This window comes from Piliocolobus tephrosceles, chromosome 5 (genome assembly GCF_002776525.5).
Source record: "Piliocolobus tephrosceles isolate RC106 chromosome 5, ASM277652v3, whole genome shotgun sequence".
In the NCBI taxonomy this organism is placed as follows: Eukaryota; Metazoa; Chordata; class Mammalia; order Primates; family Cercopithecidae; genus Piliocolobus; species Piliocolobus tephrosceles.
Genome location: NC_045438.1, coordinates 8,351,102 through 8,368,729, shown reverse-complemented (window position 1 = coordinate 8,368,729; position 17,628 = coordinate 8,351,102). Strand labels below are relative to the sequence as shown.

The window sequence follows — 17,628 nt, the reverse complement described above, 5'->3', positions numbered from 1 at the left end:
AGCTCAGGGAGTTTCATGATAAGAGTTCCTCCTGTGAGACAACTTTCCACGAACAGCTTTCCCTAACACTCTAGCGGGCAGATACCCAGCAAATGTTTGAGAGTGAATTTTCAACAAGTTATACCCATGCAATGCTCTGAGGACTTCTCTGCCATCCAGTGACCCGTGAGTGTGGATTCTCCAGAATGTACACACACACACACACACGTATACATGTGTATGTATATATATGTGTGTGTGTACATATATACAGAGAAAGTTCTCTTTATTTCTTTTATCTTATTCCAATCCTGTTATTATTAAGGATTATATTTAACTTTACGTGGTCTCTGACTTTGATTTTTTTTTAATAGTAATGCTTGGTATAATCAACTGATTTAAAACTTTTAAAAAATGAATTTCTATGGGCAAATGTTTAAATATGAGAACAAAAGTTGACATTAAAAGGAATGTCTAATAAGCCTATCCTATTCAACAACCAAGAAAGATATTGCACGCCTATTATACATAAAGACATAAAGGCATATATATTTTGGACTTTAAAGAGCTTGCAGGACAGGAAAGGCAAAAACATTTTATCTTTAATGCTAACTCTTACTATCTGGGTTAATGGCTATCTGGATTGATACGGATCCCAAGGCCAGAAAGGAATGCTCAATTTGTGACATCAGACACAGGTAGAAAACAGGGAGTGCTGGAAAAGCATGTCAGCTGTTACCTAGTCAGTTTCATAGATTTAGTAAACTGAAGCACAGAAATTTAAATGACTTGCCCAAAGTTGTATAATGTAAAGGCTGGTGCTAGACCCATATATGTGACTTCCAGTGCATTGTTCTTTACATGTTGCTGCTCTAGATGACGATGGTGTTTTGAGGTCAGGTCAGAAGCACAAACAATTTAAACGAGGATTGTTTACCTTACTTACCTATTGGGGTCCAGATGTGTTTTTCTGGGAAATCAGATTTATTGCCCACCATAGTCACAAACAGACTGGAAATAAGATAGATTTACAGAATTTTCTGCCTAACTCTAGAAATAGGATGGCAGAAGAGTCATTACGTTAAGAAAGCCCAGTGCTTTGTCATTTACTTTAAGACATATTAATTTGGATTTCAAACAAAACAGATTACAAAAGGGTGTCTGGCATCAAAAGGGAATAGCACAGGAATTATGCCTAAGCCTATTACATATGAACACTGAACTGTACCAATAAATGTGTGTGACAATAACAATGCTTCCGTGATTGCTGGCGAAGATGACAGCTAGTAATAATTTGGACTTTGAATTATATTCTTTCCTGGAAAATGCTATTTAGAGTAGTAAATTTTTCACACCTACTTGCCCAAACTTTCTTATCAGATGCTGAGTTGAAAAGAACATACCTAGATTCTATGAAAATTAGAAATCTAGCCTTTTTAAGAATATAACTTTGGAAATACTGGTGAACGGATCTCCCATCCTCACGCTTGGAGGGCTGTTATCTACCACGGGCACAAGAGGGCAGAGTAGTTAAATTCACCTAGTCTAGTCAAAGGCAACACAACTTCAAACGTTCTGGCTAGACTTCAGAATAAGAAAATTTTTGAAGTGCATTTCTCACTTAAGGACATAGCATACTAAAAAAATAAAAGCAAAAGGGGAAATTCTTGTCTTTTTAAATCAAACAGTATTTGTTGCCAGAAGTGTAATGACTTTTTGTTTGTATTTGTTAAGTACAACCAGTTTTGATAATGTGTTCTCTTTTACTTTAGGAATTGTCTGTCTGTACTTTCCTTTAAAAGTTTAACCTGTACACCATCCTATTAAGTATGTGGCAAGTGCATGGAAGTGACCCTGGATGTTTATTTCTGAAGAAACAAAAAAGATGACTAGTAGAGGATACGAGAGAAGCTGGAAGCTACTGATTTATCAATAGAATCAAAAATCCACAACACAAAAACAGATTAGAGCTTCTTTGTTCAACTCACTCCTAAGTATAAACCACTGGTTGCAAAAATGGGTCTGGCGAAAAAAATGTCCTATTCAGAATCCTGCTACTCATTTTACTTTAGAAATAATTACACATTTCCTTAACATTTAGAGTAAAACAACCTTAATAAAAAGAGTAAATAACAGAATCTAATCAAGGTGTCTTCTGTCCTTAACTGGTTGTTTGTTCTACTAAAAAAGAATTTTTCATTAATAATCCTAATCATACCTCTGCAGTGTTCAAAGACCAAAGGGGTTAGGTACTTAGTTTAGTAAACAGTAGTCGTGGCACAAGCACCCAGTGCCCCTGAATATTCACTATTTTAAGCTATAATTCCTAGAAACGAATTTCAATTCTTTCCCATTCTGTATACTAACCGATTCTTACCACCAGTCAAAACAGAAATTATTCTGGCTCTACTATTAGTTCCATTTTGTCTGATCAGCAAAGTCACAATTAGTCAATGACTACCAGACATACTCTACTGTGTTTTGCAGATGTAAAACTTAGAAATTAGTGTTATAATTCTTACAGAAAAACCTTAAACAGCATACTTAACTGTAGTTTAATTCAAATAGTTTTTAATCCAATATTGCATTCAAAAAGAACCTAATACATGTTGCTCTGCTTGTTACATGGGCCACCAAATGACTGTAAAACACACAGAAAAAAAACTTTTTAAATGCAGTATCTGCCATCTTGTGGTAGAGTGAGGAAATGCAGCAATTGAGAAATTGCTAACTGCTGTGATCCTGAACATTTCTCCACATTGCTCATGTAAATAGCCAATAATAACAGTGATAGTTCTATTTTTCTGTAATCTATTAATACCATTTTTCTTGAGATTATCCTTGAGCACATTACAGAGGCATTAAATCCCCCCAAAGTTGTCAAATATTATTCTATCCTTGCTAAAATCAGATCTCAAAAAAGATTGCTTCTCTATCCACCATGACCTAGCAATCTGACGCTAGTAGGCATCAAACTGCAACAAAAGGCTCAGATACAACCCATCTGGCATCTAAAGGAACACTCGAAAATTTAGAACTTCCCCTGGCACCACTCTTACCCAACTACCTACCTTTACCTCATAACAATAGCAAGCCAGGCGCGGTGGCTCATGCCTGTAATCCCAGCACTTTGGGGGACCGAGGCGGGTGGATCATTTGAGGTAAGGAGTTCAAGACCAGCCTGGCCAATATGGTGGGAACCCGTCTCTACTAAACATACAAAAATTAGCCAGGTGTGGTAGTGCACGCCTGTAATCCCAGCTGCTTGGGAGGCTAAGGCATGAGAATCACCTGAACCTAGGAAGCAGAGGTTGCAGTGAGCTGAGATTGTGCCACTGCGCTCCAACCTGGGCAACACAGTGAGCTCTGTTTAAGAAAAAAAAAAAAAAAAGGAAAGAAAGAAAAAATAGCAACTAACCCTTACTGAGCATTAACTATGTTCTTAACTCAATCCTCACAACAAACCTATGAAGTAGGGACTATTATTTTCCTCATTTTAAGTTACGAAGCAACTGAGGCACAGAAGTTAGTAATTTTCCTAAGATGATAGTGAAGAGACCCTAAGTTATTGAAATGATTACTGCTTGTTTTCAAAAGCCCCTATCATTTATATCACAATGTGATAACAAATATTACCAATCCAAGTTATCAAAAAAACTTCAGCAGTATTGCTATATCAAAACCATAAAAAAAAAAACAGAAGATGCAGGTGACTAACTTCAACGTAAAAACTTCAAATAATCACCCACTGACAGAATGCTAGTAGCTCTGGTAGAAGGGCAAAGCTTAGATATGATGTAACTAGCTTAGAGTACCAATGCTGACTTAGAACAGTGTCCACCCATGCCACAGACAACTGAGACAACGTGGCACCTTCATTAAATGAATTAAATAACTTTTGAGTTAATGTCTTAGTTTACCAAACCTGACATGAGTTTCCTCAAACACTTCCCAATAGTTGCTTTCTAAGCCTGTAACATGATAGGTTTAGGTCAGGTCTACAGTGGCTTATGCCTGAGTCAGGAGAATCGCTTGAGCCTAGGAGTTTGTGACCAGCCTGGGCAACACAGGGAAACACCGTCTCTCCAAAATAAAAATTTAAGAATCAGCTAGGTGTGATGGTGCACACTTGTAGTCCCAGCTACTTGGGAGGCTGAGGTGGGACAATACCCTGAGCCCAGAAGTTCTAAGATGTAGTGAGATGTGATCATGCTACCACACTCCATCCTGGGTGACCGAGATCCTCTCTAAAAAAAAGAAATAAATGGCCAGGCGCGGCAGCTCATGCCTGTAATCCCAGCACTTTGGGAGGCCAAGGCGGGTAGATCACAAGGTCAGGAGTTCGAGACCAGCCTGGTCAACATAGTGAAATCCTGTACTAAAAACACAAAAAATTAGCCAGGCGTGGTGGCAGGCGCCTGTAATCCCAGCTACTCAGGAGGCTGAGGCAGGAGAATGGTTTCAACCCAGGAGGTGAAGGTTGCAGTGAGCCAAGACTGTGCCACTGCACACCAGCCTGGGTAACAGAGTGAGACTGTCTCAAATTAATAAATAAATAAACAACAAAAAAAATAGGTTTAAAAAACGAGGTTAAAAAGTCTCTCTATAGCTTTTTATTTACTGAGGTTAAACATCTTTTTGTATTTACAAACTATGTTTCCCAGTTCACATCCTTATACACTGTGTTCCTCTACTATCTTCACATATGAGCCTTTTGACCTGGGATGTGTTACAAACCTGCCTCCCACTGTCGCTTGTCATTTTTCTTGACTTGGCTTCTAAGTTTTTGTTGGTCCACTGAATTAACTGTTATCAAATATATCATTTCTTTTATAGTTGAGTTTGGTGTCACTCTTAGGCCTTCTCCAATCCATTTGCTTTAAGAGTTTAAGTTTTTGGTAGTTTTATCTTTTCCTATTTAAATCTTCTTGTGGAGGGCAGAAAACTCCTGGTTTTTTTTCCATTTCGTTATCAGTTGTTATCCTAATTTCACTTACAAAATAATGTCTGTCCTTGCCAATTTCAAATATCATTTTTATGCTACATGAATTTTTTAAAGTATTAGGGTATTTTGACATCCTACTATGTTACACTGACCTTACTAGACACCAGAACTATAGCTTCTTTATAAATTATTTCTAGAAATTTTTGTTGTTATTACAAATTGGGGTCTTTGTTCTTCTAACAGACTTGGTCACTGTTACTGATTTCTGGATATTAATGCTGTACCAAATCACCTTGCTGAAACTGCTTTAATTCTCTTGAGGTTTTAGTTGTATATAACAAACTACTTAGAAAAACAAAAACTCTTAAATACACCCAAGGAGATTCAGTATAGTATTGAAGTGTACAATTTCAGTATGTTCACACAATGGAGTACATAGCAGTCAAAATGAACTATACTTAACACGTCTCAACAGGGGTAGATCAGAATATTGAATGAAAAAAAGCAAAGGGCCTTTGTCTCCCAGCACCTGAGTACTGAGCTCAGTTCCCATCTACTGTTCCATCTCCTCCAGGATCTCCTAGGTGACTCTACCACAGCCCCCACTGTCCTGTGAGCTGCAGGTACTGGGAGATCCAAAGAGAGGATGCCGGAACATCTGGAGCTTGGAAAATGGTTATTTTCTTATTTGAAACTGAGGATCATCAAGGTGGACGGGAGGCACGGTGGGAGGAGGGCGAGGGATAAAAGACTACAAACAGGGTGCAGTGCTCGGGTGATGGGTGCACCAAAATCCCACAAATCACCACTAAAGAACTTACTCATGTAACCAAACACCATCTGTACCCCAATAAGCTATGGAAAAATAATAAAAAGAAAAAAAGCAAAGTTACAGAATTGTCCAAATGTAATACCATCTGTTTCACCAACACTAAATACATTTAACTATCCTCCTAACCAACGGACTAAGTTCCTTAGTTCCTATGTCATAAAGGTTTACAGGTTGATAACAAATATGTAGCTAAAGTACACAAACATGGGTAAAATATGCACAAAAACATGGATAAAATAATCACAATAGTGATTACTTCTTAAGGCTGGGAGGGAGGGGTTACAAATGACACAAGTACATGAAGAGAGCTTCAATTTAGGTGTATTTTAAGAAAAAAACACTGAAGCAAATATAGCAAAATATTTGCTAAATCTAGGTGGGTGCACAGCTGTTTATTACAAAAGTCTATGTGCTATTGTGAATGTCTGAAATATTTAACAGAGCTGTAGAGAAATATTTTTTAGTATTTTATCTCAAAAGAATCAATTTGGGCCTGACAAAAAAGGAGATTTTACTGATTTTGGCAAGTTCCTAAAAATGTTTTGTCTTCTTTGCACATCTTAGTAGCAGGAATTACCCCCACTTGTCTGCTTCCTGCCACTAGAATGTAAGCTCTGACTGAAAGCATTTTTCCATTATATTGTTACACTCCCACAGTCTTAAAATGGGCAGACACACAATAAGTAGTTGTTGAATGATAAATCATTTGTGTTTACGTCCTTGACTTAGAAACCTGGATGTCATGTAACTAATAATGGAACCTGGATGCCATGTAAATGCAGTAAAAGAAACAGGTTTTGTCTGACTAGCAGGTTCCATTTTAAACCAGCAATATACTACAGGCAAGTCTGGTCAACACAAGTTCTAGTCTGTTTCTTCTTTCAATTCAGAATTTCCATTTCAATTTTTGAGGATCTTTGGGTCAGCTCAAAGAACTCCTACATCTCAATTGTAGAGTCTGTATTATTATTTCATAAATTGTAATGGGATGTTAATCTTCACTGATACTAACTGGCTAAGTTATAGAGGGCAAGGTGGTAGAATTTCTATTGCAAAAATAAATAATAATTACTATAAATACTCTTCCCAAAGAAACAGCAAATAAGGTATCTTTCAAGCTGTAATTATTATCTTTCATCTAGAGCGTATGGTAAGTCTACAGAAATGATGTCATCAGCCGCTGAAACAAGATTTCATATTGTAGTAATGAACAGACAAAAGACAATCCAAGTACAATTTTTTAATAAAGATAATTACAAAAGATGGAAAAATCAGCTCAGAAAGGCCAATTACTTCTTTACTAGATCAGTTTTTTTGACATAATAACTCATATCAATTTTAAATACTATCACATAAAGCATGGTGGAGAAAAGAAATTTTGCTTCATAATTAGAAAAACTCACAATAAAACTTGCCAAGAAAAACAAAAACGAAAAAGCCATTTGAAAATAAATACAGTCCATGCCAAAGTAGTATAAAATGAAGCCAGAAGTCTTCAAAAAGAAAACATTTTCCTTTCAATATTTTCTTTTTAATGATTTTCTGAAATTGGTGAGACTGTCAAATTCAGGGGTTGCTGAGCTGTTCTGATTTGGTTCTGTTAAAAGAGGCAATGTGAAATATTAACAATGGCACGATCTTGATCTCAATGCACTGACCTACTCTATTGATCAGGTCCTGTAGGCTCATGCTAACACACACATTAATTGATAATGTCTTAAGTGTTTCTGGAGTAATTAATGCCTTACTCTTTCTAGTGACTTTATAATCATTCCAAGTTATCCTGTAAAGGCTGGCACAAAATTATGTATGCCCAAACTTTTACATGCTTTCTGACAATAAAATCCTCAACTGTTTTTACTTAAAATTGTTTCTTAAGCTTCCCTATTTCACAACACTAAAAAAATCATGTACACAGAAATAACACCACGAAAACCATTAAGTGCACATATAATAAGACAATAGCAAAAAAGGATCTCAGATAAATTATGTACAAAAATACAACCTGACTGATTTAGTTTATATTGATAAACCAATAGGTAAGATGGCATATGTTGTCTTATGTACCAATACAAACTAAAATGCAGAGCACCTCATAATGATGTTCTAAGGTTCAGTCTAGTATTTCTGAAGTGTGTATACACACACACCAATAAACATGTTTAGTATTTTTATAGTACATAAAAAGTACTCGATAAGGAACATCATTTACCCTTTGGTATCTGTTTTTTCACCACTATTGTCCTTGGATTTATCTTCTTCCTTAACATCTAAAAATAAAGATTGGGAAAAGATTAAAACCTATTTTGAAATATAAAATGTATATATTATTATTTCAAAATATACTTTATTTTTAAAATATAAAAAGGTATCATGCAATCTTATTATTAATGAACTAGAGTCTAAATAAGCTTTGTGTTGGGTGTTTCCTAAACGATGACAGTACAAGCTATGAACAGTCACAGGGCTGGGGTGAGGAGGAAGAGAAAAGATGGCCCTAACTCTAGGTTTTGACCTATAGATTTAAAAAGAGTATTTCATTTTTCTGTAGGCTGAAGAATTTTAACAACTGCAAGGCCCTATCAGAAGAGCCCCATCACCAAATAGAGGGTTTATTTTTTAAGCACAGAAAAGATAAAGCTTTTAAAAATCAGAACACCAAAAACAGACAAGACGACGGCATAGTGAAAATGAAAGAAAAGAAAAAAAGTTAGAAAAATCCTACAGCTAAAGTTAAGTCCTTACCTCAGTCATGGCCTGAATTTTTGGACTGAAGCCATCATTATAATACATTAGGAAGTTAAAATTATAAAATGGTAGATAGAGAACTAAACTGTATGTAGCCTATTGAGGAGTAAATTCACAAGGAAAAGAATAGAACTAGATGTGTCAGATGTTACAAATTACGAACTCTCTAGTTAAAAAAAAAAAAGAGCCAGCTTATTCATGTAACTTCAATTTGATAGATACAGGAAAAATTGGATCAGTATCTCTAAATCAGTTTTTCACATGCTACAGGATCAAAATTAACAGGTTAACTAAAACGTGTGCTCATCACCATTACCTGCATTAGGAAATGCATCAAAAGCTGAGAATACAAATATTTAAGACATTGTGTTCCCTAACCATGAGTAGCTCAATCTAGCTGGGAGACAAAATCCTATGAGGTGCTATAATATGATGTGTTAAATAAAATGGCAGAGGCATGTGTAAGTGTTCTGGGAAGTCAGATGAAAGGTAACAGATTCAGGTAGCAAATTCAATTGCCTAAAGCTAACACAGCGTTTTAAAGTAAGGCAATGTATCAACGTATTATCTCCTCCCTAACCCAGATCCCAAATCCCCTCTCCTAGCTTTCCTCAGAGCTTTTAGTGTTTTCTTCAATTTCTGAACAAAATCTATTATTTGACCTTTTTCAAAACGGCAAAACTGGTCTAAGGATATGTAACTCTTCTTTGTGTTTTCTCCCATTAAATAAGCTTTAGGTAGTTAAAAATTACCTTAGAAGTTCAGTTCTGACCATGCATTACAAACAGATTCAGAATTACTTTGTCCTCTTTCTTACCCAATCTCTATCACAGTACGTTCACTATTTCAAACCTACGTTATCAAGAAGATCAAGTTTCCTATATTATTAAAGCAAATAGGAACAATAACATTTATATAAAAGTTTTAAGAGCTAAGTACCACTTATATGTAAGAAAAAAGAGTCATCTACCAGCATACTTCCTCCTTTGACACCTGTGCAACTGACTTCAGGATCCCATAAACATTACAATGTAGCTCAATTTTTAAAATTTACAATTAAAACATAATTACCAAGAAACAAATCTGACCTGTTTTTTTGTCCTCTGTTTCTTTCTTATCTTCTTCAATTCTAGCTTTCTTTGCTCCTTTCTTATGATCAGCCACATTTCTTCGACCTCCTTCTCCTTCATCCTCAGAATCTGAGAATTCTTCATCACAAGCTATCCGCTTGTCTGATGCTCGAACTGCACAAAAGATTTTAATAAATTTTGACAAAAACAGTCACAGGTTTTATAATCATTATAGCATACTCATACAAACGCACCAGCAGTTACCACATTTAATGGTAAAGGATAACAAATGCCTAATGATTTCAAAATTTGAATGGAATGAATGGTTTACTTAATATTGAAAACTTTGCTTTCATGTATGAAGACATGTCTCAAAAACACATAATAAAAATTGGGGGAATTTCTTTTTCTTTTAAAAATGCTGAAACTCTGAAGGAAAAAAGTGTGTTTTTCTAATGGGAATAGGAATAATATCATTACTTAAAAAGCAGCGTTTTATTTCAGAGCTGAGGTAAAGTAGACCAAAAAAAGTACCAATACCAAATATGTTAGACAGTCTATACCATTACACATACCATTATGCTACAATCTAACCATCATATTAAGTGTAATGAGAAGTTGCAAAATCAAACAGATGTTTAGTTATTTGGTTCACCCTACTTTAGATAAATGAGATGTCTTATTAACTGCCAAATATACTGAAGTGGCTAGTTCTTGATAACTTTCAATCATGTATGTATATCCAGCCGTACAAACTGAAACTGCTGACACCCAAATCAGGTTTTGAGATCAGGAAGGTAAATCTCTGAAAGTGGCAAAAATGACAATAATAATAGTGTGCTCGTGAACATGACTTAATAGTGAAGTTCTTAGACCACTAAAACCTTCAATTTGAAGTATCATTTTGACAAACTGGAAAAATAAAGGCATTATCTTACTAGAAATTCTCTTGTCTGGATCTTCTCCATCTTCATCTCCACTGTCTTCGTGAACAGCATCTTCTGGGATAGCTTGCATCTGGACACCAGGTGCATGAGGTAACATGCGCAAATTTTCAAATAGACGCTGTCTAAATTACACGTGCAAAGTTTAGTAGACAAAATTCAATTTCTCTGCAGTTCTTACATGCAAGAGAAAATATTTAGCAAAAAATTTCATCTTTGGTCTAGCTAAACCTGTAAATTAAAAGGTCTCTCTCTGTTGCCCAGACTAGAGTGCAGTGGCAAGATCATAGCTCACTGCAGCCTCAAACTCCTGGCAATCCTCCTGCCTCAGCCTCTGCGTTAGGACAACAACTGTCCGCCACCATACCTGGCACATTTTTAAATTTTTTGCAGACAAGGTCTCACTATACTGCCCAAGGTAGTCACAAACTCCTGGTCTAAAGCTATCCTCCCATCTTTGACTTCCGAAGCATTAAGGTTTATAAGCATGAGCCACCTTGACTGGCCAAGGAGGCATTATTTTAGTCCCCCATTTCAATGAGGGGAAAACATAAGCACAAAGGCAGGTGAACTTATCAAATATCATACAGCTTGTTTGTGGTACAGAGGTGACTCAAACCCATGCTATGTACTATAATGTCCCTACTTTGCTTGTGGAGACAAAGCCTTAACAAAATGTTTCAGACAATGAAAATATAGTGCGCCTTGCAATTTTCAAATACTTTTCAACTAATAAAAAAATATTATTTCCATTAACTGAAGAAATTAAATAGCTGAACGTGGTGGCTCATGCCTGTAAGCTCAGCACTTTTGAGAGGCAGAGGTGACAGGATCACTTGAAGCCAGGACTTCGAGACACCCATCCCGACAAAAAAATTTAAAATTAAAAAAAAAAAAAAAGAATAATCAGTAACTTAATGTTTCAAATCCTTTAGAAAGAAACAAGAGAAATATTGAATAAAGTTAAAAGGACCCATCATACTTGGCCCTCTAAAGCATCCTAAATCTTTGTCAAGATAAAATGTTTATCAAAACAATTCAACGATTTCTTACTTTATCTTTTCCATATATTCTGGAGTGTTCTGGTTTGTCATGTTTGAAGGACTAATATGCAGTTTGAAGTCTGGTCCAAAATACTCAAAGTAATCATTATATGGCAACTCTAATGAAAACAATAAAATAGAGTTACACATTACAAGTTCAGTTTTCACAAAAATCTATGCACAGAATCCAGATTTAGGTGGTGAAATAGTTCCAAAGAAAACGTTTAAAAGTGAACATAAAGTGAATGTTCTCCTATTTATAAACAATGGCGCTTACTCTAATCATCCATCCATCCATTTTGATATACACTCTCTGACTTTCAACGGGTTGACTTACAGTTTTCTGGCTTTTTTGTCACAACTTCAATGTCTTGTACTCAATAAATTACATGAGATATTCAACATTTTATTTTTACAAAACAGGCTCAGTATTAGATTATTTTGTCCAACTGTAGACTAACCTAACTGTTCTGAGCATGTTCAAAGTAGGCTGGGCTAAGTCATATTTGGTAGGTTAGGTGTATTATATCAATCTTCTACTTACCATACTTTCAGCTTATGATAGGTTTATCAGGACCTAATTGCAACGTAAGTGGAGGAGCATCTGTATTGACAGTTCACACAATAAAGATATCATAATAAGAACACTCACCATTGGGAATCTCACAATCAAGGGCAACTGCAGTCTCATATGTCCAACATCGAGCAACATTACGGATGGTGTATCCACCTCCACCAAGCATCAGTAATGGTAAGTTAAAAGTTTTTACAACTTCTACACATTTAGCGTGACCTAAGACAAGAAGATTTGGGTAACAACAAAATCTGCATACTGTAACAGTTTGAAAAATAAATTTTAAAAAGATAGTAAGTGCAAATGTTATTCAACCAAAATGGTTTTCTAAATATTTAAAAAACAAATAAAAATGTAAAAAAGTTCGAGTCTAAAACTCCTTTCCAAACACGTTTCACACAATAATACATTAAAAAATTAAGATTAACTAGCTATTTTAACAAATGTCCCTGATGGAAGCCAAGTACACAATTATATTAAGACTATAATATGAATATACACCTATTTTATTAACATAGAAAGATGTTCATGTAGGGTTACATGGTGAAATTAATCAGGTTACAATAAAACATTATGTATAATCTAAATTAATTTTTATTACCATTTCTTTCCTTATGGACATGTGTAAAATAATTACAGAAAGCTAGACAACATAGTTTAACTCTGAGTTAACTTTAGGTAGTTAGTGGTACTGAGTAATTTTCATAACTTAAGAGTTAAAAATATCTATTACTATTTTCAAAAACTTCAACTTCTATGTGTAGAAATTTAAATATAATATTAATAGTAAACCTAACATAAAAGTAAATATTTTCTGTGAATAAATATCTTAATTCAATAATCATTTATAAGTTACCAGTAAGTTCCCCTTGAGTAATATTACCAGTTAGGCACATAACTCAATCTTTAAAGAAGAAAATTGTTTTTCTATATTTCTTTCCAATTCACAGTTAATTTTACAAAGTTTATCTGTTCTCTTCATGTAACTGTATACTGTGGGAATTTTCACTAAGCATTCTTCAATAGTTGCACTATGTGATTTACATAATTCTAGCACCCAATTTTTATTACTGCTACTAGAAAAGTTTCTTATAACAGATAAAAACCATTTGGATATTTTTAAAGACAAAACAAACATACAAAAAGTTAACTTACAGGCTTCCAAGTAAAGATAGCTGTCTAAACAAAGAGATGTTTACTTTTCCTTCATTCCAAAACTTGACAAAAATGACTGGAAAGGGATTTTTTTAAAGGCCAAAATTCATAAAAATGAAGAATGGGAGAGAATACAAGAGCAAGAACATAGCTGATGGGAGCAAGGAGATGGACAAGAGATAACTAACTTCAGCAGATCTGAAAAAGCTGAATCAAAGCTGGCAGTAGAGAAACTCAGAATGAAGTTTAAGACTTGGGAACTACAAATATCCTTACATGCTTTATACAACTGAAACTCTATTAGCTGAAATACAACGTAAATGTTTTTCTAAGAGTGAAATGATTATAAAAACCAATAAGTACAAAAACATTAAGGACTTTCATGTCTAACAGGAAAACTGATAGTTAATACACACTCTTAAGAGTACATTAGGTAGATCATTTTAGAAAGTTTATAAACATTTTGAGGCAAAAGATGGTTATTAACACATTAAGTTACGTGCTGTTCAACCACTGTTGACCTACAAAGCGACAATTAATTTAATATCATTCAACCTAATATAGAATAACAGACTATACCATAATTCTAATACAGCTGGTATAGTAGCAATCATAACATTAAATAAAGAAGCTTTTAATATCTGTATTTAGTTATCAAATTCCATTAAGACCAGCAGTTGTTCTGGAGAAAGTTCTATTTGAGAATTCTCCACATCTTAGAGAATACAAAGCAGAGTATCAACTTGCTACCTAAAAGTTCACATGGAAAAAAAACCTCTAAAATCATATACACATACTCATGATAAAAATCATTTCTAATGAACAAATAAATTTTAAGATCTTATTAAATTTCAGATTTATTCTTACACCCTAGAAGTTCATTCCAGAATGGTGATATTTTGCTTTGGTCTAGACTTCCATCATATGCTGACTTCAACACATGATCAAAATTTAGTATGTACTGCAGCACTCCTAATCTCCCACACACTTTTTATCAGGAAGCTACTTGAGAAGGCGCTCCACCAAAACATGAGAAAAAAATTAAAGACAGAGAACAGAGCCACCAGGGAGAACCAATACAACAGAAAAAAAGCAGAGAACAGCTATATGTCCCACCAGGACTACCAAAGACCGTCATCCAAACATGAACAGATGAGAAGGCTGTTTTTCAAGAACGTAAAAGTGACAGAATATTCAACGGATCTGAACACATGAAGATACTGAGACACCAGTAGTTTAGCAATAAGTGGAGAGAAAACTAAGCAAATGAGAAACTTAGGAACAATTATGCGGCAAAGAAAACTTGGATAAGAGGATAAGCTGAAAAGTGTTTGAAGATGCTGCTGTAAACACTAAATGTCACAACCAAATTCTGATTTGTAAAAAATAGAGATGTGGGAAGGGTTACAAGTATGCTGTGGGCAAAGCGGTGAGGAGAGCTAAACCCTCTTCTTCCTTAATGAGAATAATCCAATTAAGTAATAAAGTACGCATGTTTTACTGACAGAGTCAACGAAAACATTCGAAAATAGCTGCCTTGGGTTCAAACTACAATAAACTAAAAAACTAGTCCTGTATAAATGTACATATAAATCTGCCACAATGTAACAAGAATAACTCTAGTCATACATACAACAGACAAAACCCCAGGAAAAATGCAGAGCACAGTGTTAAAACAGCAGGCAAGAAAATCCAATGAGAACTTTTATGGGAAGTTCTTAGGTGGAAGAAAAACCATTTTCTTCTGGGAATACCACCCTTTGAATTGCTTACCTTTGACTGTTAGATTGAAACAGCCCAGTCTATCACCAGATAATGAGTCCGCACCACACTGTAATACCACAGCACTAGGCTGATACATCTCCATCACCTTTGAGATAATCTACACCAAGATAACAAATGTTAGCATCTCCAATAACATTCTGAAATTCCATTCCAATTTTGAAAATAATACTTACAGGCTTAAATATCTGCCCATATGACTCATCATCTATACCATCTCTCATTGGAAAATTGACAGCATAGTATTTGCCTTTTCCAGCACCAATATCCTAAAATACATAATTACACAGATCTTAAAGAATATTCTAGAACAAAACGTTTGACATTTGCTTACTACATTTTGAAAAGAGTAAAAGACTATTAAGGATCCAATTTTGAATTCATCTTAGAAGTTGAGACCGGAACAATCAAATTGAGAAAGGAAATAATAATATATGCTCCAATATTTATAAACTGATTGTAAAGCACACAAGAACCATTTCCAATTAATCTGTAGTGATTATTTTTGAGAGAAAAGAAATTTAACACAAGCAGTTAAAGGCAATGAAATTACATTATTACATTAAACCAGAAAATCCATCATAAGCAGAATATGTAAGATGGCAAGGCAACTTTATGAGTAAACCTGTGGAAAACAAATGAAGCCAAAAAGCCCTGCAGGACAATCATCTGCAGAATCCTTCTTGTGGTTCACAATCTGTTGGTATAAGTTTACTTACGATGAAAGAACGACCCAGACCTTCTCGAAGATTTAACAGCTACCAACTAAAGCACCAGGTTTTTTTTTTTTTTTTTTTTTGAGACAGAGTTTTGCTCTTGGTGCCCAGGCTGGAGGTGCAATGGCACGATCTGGGCTCACTGCAAACTCTGCCTCCCAGGTTCAAGCAATTCTCCTGCCTCAGCCTCCCGAATAGCTGGGATTACAGGTATGCGCCACCATGCCCGACTAATTTTGTATTTTCAATAGAGACAAGGTTTCTCCATGTTCGTCAGGCTGGTCTCAAACTCCTGACCTCAGATGATCCGCCCACCTCGGCCTCCCAAAGCGCTGGGATTACAGGCGTGAGCCATGGCGCCCAGCCTCAGAGTTGTTCTTTAATTGGACTTCAAGTAAATTTTGTTTCTACTTGCTGAATGAGTATCACTCCAGGCATTAATCTCTCTCAAAAGACACAAAGGTTCCAGCTACATATACTCTTAAATGATACATACACGTGTTATACTTATTTATTTGTATATGTTATGCATTTGCATGTGTGAGTATGCATTTGTGTGTGTGTTATGTATTCCTAGAAGATACTGTATAGTACAGACATTACTAGTTAAAATACAAACTAGTATTTTAACTGCAATACCAAAGGATTAGGAGCATGCCACTGTTTTTGTTTTTTTTTTTTTTTTTTGAGATGGAGTCCTGCTCTGTCACCCAGGCTAGAGTGCAGTGGCGTGATCTCAGCTCGCTGCACTCCAGTGAGCCAAGATCGCCTCCTCGGTTCCAGCAATTGTCCTGTCTCAGCCTCCCAAGTTGCTGGGACTGCAGGTGCACGCCACCACGCCCAGCTAATTCTTTTTTTATTTAGTAGAGACAGGGTTTCACCAGTCAGGCTGGTCTCGAACTCCTGACCTCAGGTAATCCACTTGACTCAGCCTTCCAAAGCGCTGGGATCACAGACATGAGCCACCGTGCCTGGATGGGGTGCGGGAAGCCTAATTCTTACGTGTGTTAAATTATAATGTCTGAAGATCCATGGATTTTTAGGATTACTAGCACTTGTGCAAGTTCTTCCTGAACCTCTCATGGAATGATCTTAGCTTCAGTCCAATTTCACAAAAGCAAAATTTACTCTCAATATTAGAGTTATGAGACCCAACATCCAACAAGGGGAAAGCAAGCAAAATTACACACCTCCTCTCCCAATTTTTCTTGCAGTCTAAATTTTTATTAAGATTTGGTAACTAAATATAAGCCATATAAATATGGAAAAGCCAAAGTACTGTGAATCCTTACACTCCTACTGCACAGTTAAAACACAGACGAAATATATTTTGACTCTAAGATTTCAGAATGCAGAAAAGTTGGTCAGCACTTCTCATCCTAACTGCCACTAACTAGCTGGCAACTCAGAGCTGCTGCCCTTGTTAGACTAAGCTTTATCTCTTCCAGATCTCATTCTGCAACTGCTACTACACCACCTTTCTTTCTTCCACTAGACTACTCGAATTAAAGCAAACAGAGTTTCAACAATGAGCTAAGCTCAGAGTAGCCTTCTTTTCAGCATTAGAATGAATTAGCAGGCAGAAAAAGGAGTGTTTATTAAATTAACATCCAAAGATACATTGAGTTACACAGAAAGTCATATAGCTGTACGTATAATGTAATGACTGATTTTAATTCTCTCACAAAATTCTGGGGACATGCTTAAAATATTCAAATGTTATCCTTAAAACATCATTTAATACAGCGACTGTAAAATCTTAAGAAAAAGAGATGTTGAAAGCCAGTCTCAAATCCTTCTAAAACTGCATTCTCTAATATTTCCAAAAACTTCAAACTGT

The 17,628-nt window shown here is 35.5% G+C and overlaps 1 protein-coding gene across 1 annotated transcript in view; it reads right to left on the bottom strand.

Moving 5' to 3' along the window:
- Positions 1-6,979: 6,979 nt before the first annotated feature.
- HDAC2 (histone deacetylase 2) overlaps positions 6,980-17,628 on the bottom strand; it is a 30,273-nt gene continuing 19,624 nt past the window's right edge. The window contains exons 7-14 of the mRNA XM_023219037.1: positions 15,249-15,341; positions 15,064-15,172; positions 12,214-12,354; positions 11,572-11,680; positions 10,513-10,643; positions 9,593-9,748; positions 7,969-8,026; positions 6,980-7,353 (exon numbers count right to left, since the gene is read on the bottom strand). Coding sequence (XP_023074805.1) covers positions 7,323-7,353; positions 7,969-8,026; positions 9,593-9,748; positions 10,513-10,643; positions 11,572-11,680; positions 12,214-12,354; positions 15,064-15,172; positions 15,249-15,341 — 828 coding nt within the window. The 3' untranslated portion in view covers positions 6,980-7,322. The remainder of the gene's footprint in view (positions 7,354-7,968; positions 8,027-9,592; positions 9,749-10,512; positions 10,644-11,571; positions 11,681-12,213; positions 12,355-15,063; positions 15,173-15,248; positions 15,342-17,628) is intronic.